At 34.2% G+C, this 10,079-nt stretch overlaps 1 protein-coding gene across 1 annotated transcript; it reads left to right on the forward strand.

The window, feature by feature from the left end:
* Positions 1–121: 121 nt before the first annotated feature.
* LOC134267895 (fibrinogen alpha chain-like) lies at positions 122–7,916 on the forward strand (the record flags this gene model as incomplete). The annotated part of the gene is made up of 5 exons (XM_062750097.1): positions 122–427; positions 2,727–2,817; positions 4,968–5,144; positions 7,522–7,670; positions 7,820–7,916. Coding segments are annotated over exons 1-5 (709 nt in total), but the record flags the coding sequence as incomplete, so codon positions are not given.
* Positions 7,917–10,079: the final 2,163 nt, after the last annotated feature.

The following is a 10,079-nucleotide window of genomic DNA, read 5'->3' on the forward strand; positions in this document are numbered from 1 at the left end:
TGCATTTAACTTACATAATTCCAGAGGTTGAATGCTTTATATCCTCGAAGAGGATTAAAATCAAGAGCGTTCGTCTAATCATCATAAACATCGCTTTTTCCTAGCAGGAATTATGAAAATCTTCAAATATCTTAAAACTGTTTTTATAATCCTTAATATTATTTTATGTTGCCATGGAGATTTGAAAGCTGGATATTCTTCTATACAATATGGCTACCGATTTCTCTATAGAATGATAGAAGCTTACTTGAACTATAGTATACTGGACTGTGTTGAAGAGTGTCTGAGAACCAAGAGGTGTAGATCGGTCAATTATTACAAAGGCGCAAACTTCTGTGAAATAAACTTTAGTAGGAACATAACTCAACCAGCATTTTACAGACAAGCCCCAGGCTGGTTATACACTGACATCCAGTACTGGGATGAGGTAAATATCTCTATTTATCTAAGTATTCTCTATCTAGAGAGAGAGAGAGATAAAATTAAGAGGAGAGGGTTGAATTTCAATATTGAGATTCACACTTAACTTTTCCCAGGAATCTCAAGTTTATTTCTTATGCAATTATATTCCACATTATTTTAAGTATAATCATTAAAGTATAATTTTAGCAGTGAACATTAATACTGTTTATTACATTTTACCAGTGAAATACTGTTAATTTATTCATTGAATAAAAGGGATATCCTGTCACGGTGTGAAAGGATATCAAAATGATATCCTGTCACAGTGTGACAAATATCAGAAGTGCGGGAAAACTCTCCACTTTCCTTCCAATAACAAAGAATATTGTAAAAAATATACCCCTTGGTCCATTAGAAAATAAATATACCATTCTGACATAGAATAAAACTGCTAAAACTGCTGTCTCGTGAGACAGGATTTTTTGCTATTTTCACTCGTGCTTCGCACTCGTGAAAATATAAAAAAAATCCTGTCCCACTCGTGAAATAAATTCCATATTCAACTACAAAACATTGAATATCCTCTATTTATTTCACTTGTAATCGTGTAATTAGGTAGAAAACACATGGTCAATTATCAACATCAAATTAATATCTACGGTATATGGCTATTTATTCTCTTTAATAATCTTGTTTAATACTTAATGTTGAGGAGATAAACCGAAATGCATTTGTAAGACTCCAAAGTCCGATGGTAACGCCAAAGTCCGATGGTCACGCCAAACCCGATGGTCTGCGCCAAACCCCGATAAATCGTTGTCTTTAAGGGCGCCAAAGTCCGATGGTCACGCCGATGGCTTGTTTCATATGAGACGTTAAAGTGCGATGGTGTGACATGCCAAAGTCATATGGTACGGAGGAACAGTTAACGTTTATGACGTCACAATAGTCCGACGTCATGACGTTATTCTGCATTCAAAATCCATTTATTCAGTATTCGTCTCACATACAGTTTTACTGATATTGCTTTTTGTTTTCACCCACAAGAGTTATTAAAGATCCCAAAAAATATTGTCAAAATCCTTGTTTACGACGTTTTCCATCTCGCAACACTTAGCTATGACGTCTCAACCGCTCAACTATGACGTCATGTAGCCCATGACTGCATGAGAAAATGACTGAGGAAAAGGGAAAATCAAAGAAAAATGTAATAAATAGAAAATTCAATGTTTTGTAGTTGAATATGGAATTTATTTCACTCGTGAGACAGGATTTTTTGATATTTTCACTCGTGCTTCGCACTCGTGAAAAATAAAAAAATCCTGACCCACTCGTGAAATAAATTCCATATTCAACTACAAAACATTGAATATCCTCTATTTATTTCACTTGTAATCGTGTAATTAGTTAGAAAACACATGGTCAATTATCAACATCAAATTAATATCTACGGTATATGGCTAAAATATTTTTTTAAGAAGTACTAAATGTTGTTTTGAAATCAAATGGTATACAATAAAGATCGGATAGGATATAATTGACCTTTTTATATTCAAATATTTATAACCCAAAATGTTCTCTTTTGAACTTTAGAAGAAAACCAGTTCAAGGTGTCTTTTTACCAATATCTTTGATTCAATTGCTTCCATGACAAAAGCTAATGACATTTGTGTTATAAAGATGATAATGTCAACTCAGAAGAGCCCTTTGCATTCGTCGTTATCATTTATTTTTATCTAATATTGATTGTAGTTAAACGTTCCTCTAGAGAATTTTTCACTAATATGGAGACGCAACCACTTGCCGTTAGGGAGCTACAAATTTTGTCCTATACTCGGCACTCATGATTAGAGCAATTAAGCAGGGAAAGATCTGTTTTGTACCAGCACCTTATGCGACACCGGGCCTCGAATTATATGGTCTCATCCGAAGGACCAGTCTCCACGTCCCACAGTGGGATTAGAAACCGCGACGGAAGGATCAACTCCTTACATGGCGACCCTAAAGGCAGACGCTCTAACCACGGAAACTTAAAATTTGTAATCTTTACTCATAATTTTCAGTTGCTCTAATGACTAAAACTGGTGGCACAAACGTCATTAAGTTAGACTCCTACATTTGCAAAATTTCATTACTTTACATTTGTTGAACATGAATTATCTCCATTTTATCAGTACTTTTCAGGTTGATAATTTCATTATTTTTCATTTGTTGAACAACTTGATTGTCTCTATTTTTTTTTTAAAAGGATATTTGGGTTCAAAACTTCATTAATTTTTCATCGTTTGAACAAGAATTATTTCTTTTTTGTATATAATTTTCAGGTTCTCGCGGAATCATGTGCAGGATCACCATGTGAAATTAATGAAAAATGCATCCCAAAAGCTTTTGGACAATTCGACTGCGTTTTGTCAGGTGAGATTAGAAAAAAAACTTATTTACTGAAAGTTGGAAGTAAAATGAAAGAAATGAAATGTTAAATAAAAATGCTAATTTTTTTTTCCACCTACCAACCCCTTATATCCGTTTCCTCCGGCGATAAACTCGTTTGAACTGAATTTTCAGCAATCCATCAAATAATTCTAATCTAGTGAGTCAATCACTTGTAGAGACATTAGAGTTGTAAAATATACAAATCGGTTACAGAATGTGTCTTGAATTAGAGAGTGAAAGGTGGTTGATTGACTAATGATTGAAAGTTGAGATATTTTCCCCAAAAGTGAACCGAAACAAGAACTTTTTTGCATTACAGGACCTGTAGTGTTAGGTTAGTCAGGCTTATGTTTACAATTCAGCTGCTTTAAGGTAGTGGAAATGCATTTATTCTCTTTAGCAATCCTCTGTAATACTTAGTGTTGAGCAGATAAACGAAGTGCATTTATGATGAATAAGGATGCTTCTTTCAAAATTTTTATTACTTCGTTGGACTTCTTACCGCTTTGCTTTTATATATTTATCTCTTCGATGAGAGGAATAACCCTCAAAATGAAATTCCCATTAAATATTTCTTAATACACTAATAATGATGTTTATTATATGATTGAATAATTTCCATCTCTCTGATTGGCTGAGATCCAACTATGTTAGAGAAATATTACGTTGTATTGACCTGCACGTGACGTTGCAGGTCAATACAAGGATTGATTTCCTCTACATTGATCTAAAAATAGATCGGGATATTCCAAATTGATACAAATTAGTTTGGAAAGCTATTTAAACTACTATTATTTTTTTTTTCATGTGAAGAAAACATAAGCGAATATATATTTTCGGGTGATGGTGGTAACAGGGGATGCAGGGACACTCCTCCTACACTTTTACTGAACAATAATTTTAACTTTTTGGAAGTCAGTTTTCCCTGCTAATACTCCTTCCTTTACAAATCTATCCTAGAAAAAGACTGACATAATTTATTTTCAAAGCAACTAAAATTGATAAAAAAAAACTTTTAAAAAAATAAATACGACCTATAAGATGGATTAACATTTTAATTCTGTATCTCTCTTAATTGTATTTGGATAGGACTTACTAGTAATTAAATGCAAACAAGTAATGGGTATTATTATTTTATTAACCAATTAACCCTCCGGGCTCGGTGAATATTGTACTCCTCAGATGGCTAAATCATTGTATTGACCTCAAAACACAGCAATAATTGTATAATATCCTATCCAAGGCACTTTCTGGAATATAAAATATACTGATTATTTTTGTATAAGTAATATAGTGTAAATTAAAGTCATTATGCACCTCCGCCGCAGCGTTTTTAAGTGCAACACTTTATAGGTTATGACAGTCACGTGATCAACAGGTTGATGTGATATCACAAGAAAGATCATTTGTGCTTGTTATCAATTTTAACGTTAATACTATATAGTAAGTATATTGAAATTAGAAAAAAGTTGATAGTTTTAGGACATGCTATGAATGCAATTCAATGCTTCTGAAAACCTTAACATAGCTGCGTTTTTAAATTATTTGCGTTGTGAAGTTTGTTTGTCGTTGTCATGCATGAAGTCATTATTATAGAGATTTAAAGCACACAGACGAACAAAAAGCTTTGTAACCGAAGCTGAATTGTTAACTGCCCAAATATGTCCGACAATTGTCGCTCGGGATGTTCTCATTCATGGCGTATAAATTTCTTCACGTTTCTTTTAACAACCAAACATCTTTTCATCATTTTTGCCACATTTCACCCAGCGTTAAAATACCTTTTATATTTTTCATATTTAGAAATATTGCCCGCATGGCGCAGTAGTTAGAGTGTCAGTCGCCAAGAAAGGAGTCAATTTTTAAGTCGCGGGTTTTAAAGCACACTGGGGGACGTGGAGACCAGTCTTTCGGATGAGACCGTATATAAATCGTTGGTGATTGCACGAAAAAAACTCCATTACTGCTAAATGCCGAGTATGGGACGAAATCTGTAGCGACAAGTGGTTGCGTCTTCATTTGAGTGAAAAATTTTTCTCGAGGGGGGCGCTAAAGAACATACAATCAACCAATCTTACTTTTTCTAAGGTAATGTTAATGTTAATGAATTTGACAAAAAATTTCTTTATCAGATTGTGGGATCCCTATCGATATAATAAAAAATACCACGTGGAATGTGCAGGACTGGGAAGGAATAGGAATAAGAAAACGAATGCACATTAAATGCTTGGATTCCTTTGAACAGCGGGGGTCCGGAATGATCGTGTGCCATAAAAATGGGACCTGGATAACGGACTTGGTTTGTCAAGGTTTGAAAAAAAACATCTTTGTATTGGCATTTTTAAGTATTTCTTTTTTTTAAATAATTAAATAATATATATGCTTACCTAAGCACATTGATATGCTTAGCACATTGGATAGGAAAAAAGCTTAAGTCGGTTAAGCATTCAATAGATTTCACACCGGGGTTGGACTGAATTAAAACTTTTAATTCTAAACTTACTGAAGATTCTTCTACATCAGTATAACTAGTGTCTGTGCTGTTCTTGAACAAGAGATTTTTTTCTACATATTCCCTTGCCAAAACAATCGCCATTGTCGCCTCTTCCTCCTTCCCAAGGAAGGGAGAATGATAATTTGATCAAACTTAAATCTACAATCTAGGAATGGGTCAACGAAGGAAATGACCCTAATAATTCAAAATCATTAAACAACTCAGGGTGTAAAATTACGTTGCTTTTCTTGAATTCCAATTTCCTGCTCAGTAATACAAGCATAGTTAAGATTTAAGCGGAAGTGGGGGAGGTAATAAGTGATATATAGACCTATCAGAAATCATGTCTGTTTCATAGGCGTCGGGACCGAGGGGTGCAAATCTATACATTATATAGGCATTGAAATTGGGGTATACCTTTTCTTGTAGAGATGCTTGAGTTTCTGATTGAGAATATCTAAGTGGTTTTTTGAGAAAAGGTATTCCAACAATCTATTGGAATTTCAATGGGTACCAGTTTCGCTCCGTTATTAGCAGACCTATTTTTTATACCCCCGCAAACGAAATTTGGGGGGGGGTTATACAGGAATCACCTTGTCCGGTCCGTCCGTCTAGCTGTCTGTCTGTGCAAACGTGTCCGGTCCATATCTTTCTTACGGAGGAACATTAGAATCTACTACTCCACTCAAAGATTGCCCATGACCTAAGGGTGTCTCATGATCTTGACCCAAGGTCATTTGAGGACGTTCAAGGTCACTGGAAGAAAAAAAATCATAATTCGTGTCCGGTCCATATCTTACTTATGGATAAACTTGGTGGGTTCTTTTTTCACACAAAGATTGCATATAACCTAAGAGTGTGTCATGACCTTGACACAATGTCATTTGGGGAAGTTCAAGGTCACTGGAAGAAAAATGTCATAATTCGTGTCCGGTCCATATCTTTCTTATGGATAAACTTGGTAGGTTCTCATTTTAAACAAAGATTACACATGACCTAAGGGTGCGTCATGACTTTGATGCAAGGTCATTTGATGAAGTTCAAGGTCATTGGAAGAAAAAATTCATAATTCGTGTCTGGTCCATATCTTTCTTATAGATAAATTTGGTAGGTTCTAATTTCACACAAAGATTGCTTATAACCCCAGGGTGTATCATGACCTTGACCCAAGGTCATTTGGGGGAAGTTCAAGGTCACTGGAAGAAAAATTTCATAATTTGTGTCCGGTCCATATCTTTCTTATGGATAAACTTTGTAGGTTCTAATTTCACACAAAGATTCCTCCTGACCTAAGGGTGTGTCCTGACCTTGAATCAAGGTCATTTGGGAAAGTTCAAGGTCAATTGAAGAAAAATTTCATAATTCGTGTCTGGTACATATATTTCTTATGGATAAACTTGGTAAGTTTTCATTTCACACAAAGATTGCTCATGACCTATGGTCGTGTCATGACCTGGGTCAAGGTCATTAGGGGAAGTTCAAGGTCACTGGAAGAAAATTTCTATAATATATGTCCGGTCCATATCTTTATTATGGAAAAACTTGAATCTACTACTTCAAACAAACATTGCTTATGACCTGAGGTTGTGCCATGACTTTGAACAAAGGTCATTTATACAAGTTCGATGTCACTGACAGAAAAAGTTCACAACTTTTGTCTGGTCTGTATATTTAGTCTATTTTTTTTATTTGGCTGCGCCTTCGTTTCATTAAAAAAAAAAATAAAATGAGCAATTACATTTGCACCAAAAACGTTTTAGCATTTCTCTCTTTTCTTAGATCCATAAAATATTCATGACTTAGCACTTCTGAAAAACCCAGCAGGGATATTTTGTCCCGTTTGGGCAGTTCTAGTTTTTATTCATTTGAAGCAGCATTTGTGCAAAATTTTATGCGTGTAAAGAAGAAAACACTTGTGGCCTTCAAACCCTGTCCTTTGTATTGATTTTTTAATAGGCTGCATCTTATTTTCATTTATTTAAGATATAATGATCAGCAATTTATGAACATCTCTTTCATAAAATATTCATGATTTGGCACGCCTCTGAAAAGTCAGCGGGCTTTTTTGTTGTCCCGTTTGGACAGTTCTATGTGATCTTGAATAAGGTTCCTTATCTCTATACGTTTTATTTTATAAGTAAAAAGGAAAAAAAAATTTAATGTCCTTTTTTCAAACTTGCATATATTTCTAGAACCAATATCAGTAGTTGGTGCTGACTGTAAGGAACTCCGTGAGAATGGTCACACTGATTCCGGTGTATATGAGATCTATCCTTATGGTACAGACACCAGTCCTATCAGTGTTTATTGTGACATGAACACAGAGGGAGGCGGCTGGACGGTATTTTTTTTCATTTTTTTATTAAAAAATGACATATTAGAGTAAAGAATTATATTGTTTTTGTCCTTGATCAGACACACACAACCCAAAGTCAATACATGTCAATTGCTAAAAAAAATTGATTATGAGATAAATGTATTTTCTGAAAGGCAATTCAAAAACGTGTAAATGGATCTGTGAGCTTTGATAGAGCATGGGAGAAATACAAGAAGGGATTTGGTGACGCGGGACTGGATTTCTGGATTGGTAATTATAAATTAAATTGAATATAATACTGTTAACCAACTTTTATTCGCGACAACTTTATTTCGCGATTCATCGAGGGTAAGCAAGTTCGCGACGATTAATTTTCTCGATAAATCTTTTTGCCTGACGTCACGGCGTCAGGCTGTCTAAGGATTGATATTTGCAAGATCCGAAACTAATAGATCATACCTAGAGAGCTAGATTTTGTGTGAACTGATTTACATTGGAATTCTTTATCTGCATTTAAAAGAAACAGTTTTCAGCCAAAAAATGATATTACTGATGCAAAATAATTTACTGTTTACTTCCTTTAATCTTTTTGCATGGAACAATTATTTCATGTGATTCGCCGTTTCAGCATGTCCGTGTAGCCTTTTTTCTCTATTTCTATACTACTGGATCAGTCCATTTATTTTCTACGAAAGGGGTGGATGGCTTTTTTCGCGCCAAATCTCAGTAAGCTCGTGACTTTTCCTTGGATAGTTCTATTGTGCGAATGGGTGTGCTAACTTCTATGGAACTAAATAAAGTTTGTCCTTTTAACCTCCTTCTAATACTTCAGAAATTCTTTCTGTAAATTTTATCCTAGTAACATGCGCAGTAATTTGTGTTGATTATATAGAGCCAAAAGCGAGGCTATTGTGTCGACCAATTTACTTATGATATTCAACAGAAACCATGCATAAACATCCACCAGCCCATAAATAGTTCATGTCATTTTATTCTGAATGGATCTAATTTTTATAATTTGAAATGTAAGTAAATGTAATAATAAAGTAATTTTATTTCGAATATTGGATTTCGTTCAAAGTAAAATTAAATTATAAAGAACGTCAAAAGTTTTTCGTAATGGAACTCATTTTTAGTGTAGCGTCATCTATAAGCAATGAAAGAGATACGAACGACAATTCTACATACTGACGGAAAGCGGTAAAACTAGTCTTCCCGACGCCCGAATCCCCAAGGTCCCAGATTTTGGATTTTCAGCAATTTCTTTTTTGTTGGTGCACAGAATTTATTTAAACTTTTCATGAACATTTTCTTGGTTTAACTGAATTCATTTATGCGTAAAAACTTTAGGAAACATGCGTATGTTTTACTAAATCAGCAGTATCACCTGCCAAAAAGCGGCAAATTTAGTACTTTGTTATAAATGTTAAAACCAAAGACGGACACCGATGTTTTCGTAAGATAGTGATTAAAAACAACAAAATGAAGTATATATTTTTTTAAAAAAATAAAATGTAAAGCTCATTTACATACTAGATAATTTGTACGCATACAAACTCTTACATATACCACTGTTTTTATTTATGGTCATTAAATATTTGTTTTTTAACTTGGTATTGCTTTTTTCTTCACAATATTAAAAACAAATTAAGTTCTGACTTTCTCCATGTATAATGTTCGTGTAATTGAAAATCATTTATATTCACTGAGAAGTTTTATATAACAAACCTGTTAGCTCTTAAAAGGATGCAGTGTGAAAATCCACATTTTATCAACATTGATATTATTCCCGTGAAACTGAAATTTTTATAACACATGGGTAAAGGTGCCAAGGAAAAATATATTACAAATCTGAAGATAAACAAGAGGTACTGTGAGCAGTGAGTTATATAAATGATCAACCGCCTCTAATGCATGTATGAATTAATATTATGACAGTGTCCATGTTTTGCAATTGGAAAACCAAAATATGTGAAGGATGAAAAGGTAATAGAAGGTGCACAACGGCAGTGTGTAATAAAGATTTTATGAAAATTTCATTCAGTGGTGTAAGAGGAGTTGCGGATAAGAGAAGGGCATACCTAAAGCGTAACAAACAGATGGAAGGACATCCCGATTAATAAATACCCTCACACTTTTCAAGCAGGGGGTATAAAAAAGGACTAATGTAGGCAGGCAAGCATTATGGTTCATGCATTTTTTTGCTCTTCAATGTGTCTGAATGCCTTTCTCAAGATTGTTGCAACACAAAAAATTTTAAAACAGTTGTCTGCCTTTGAAATAATAATATTTTTCACTCACTTAACCTCCCGATCAAAGATTTTATTTTACACCATGTTGAGATCCCATGAGTATTTCAGTACTTGGATTTCTAATTTGTTTCCCGCTCCCGCGGTTGATTACTACATAAATTGACTAGTCAAATAATACACA

The sequence above is a fragment of the Saccostrea cucullata genome, unplaced genomic scaffold, assembly GCF_032062105.1.
Source record: "Saccostrea cucullata isolate Sc308-1 unplaced genomic scaffold, CSIRO_AGI_Scuc_v1 ctg2872, whole genome shotgun sequence".
NCBI classification, from domain to species: domain Eukaryota; kingdom Metazoa; phylum Mollusca; class Bivalvia; order Ostreida; family Ostreidae; genus Saccostrea; species Saccostrea cuccullata.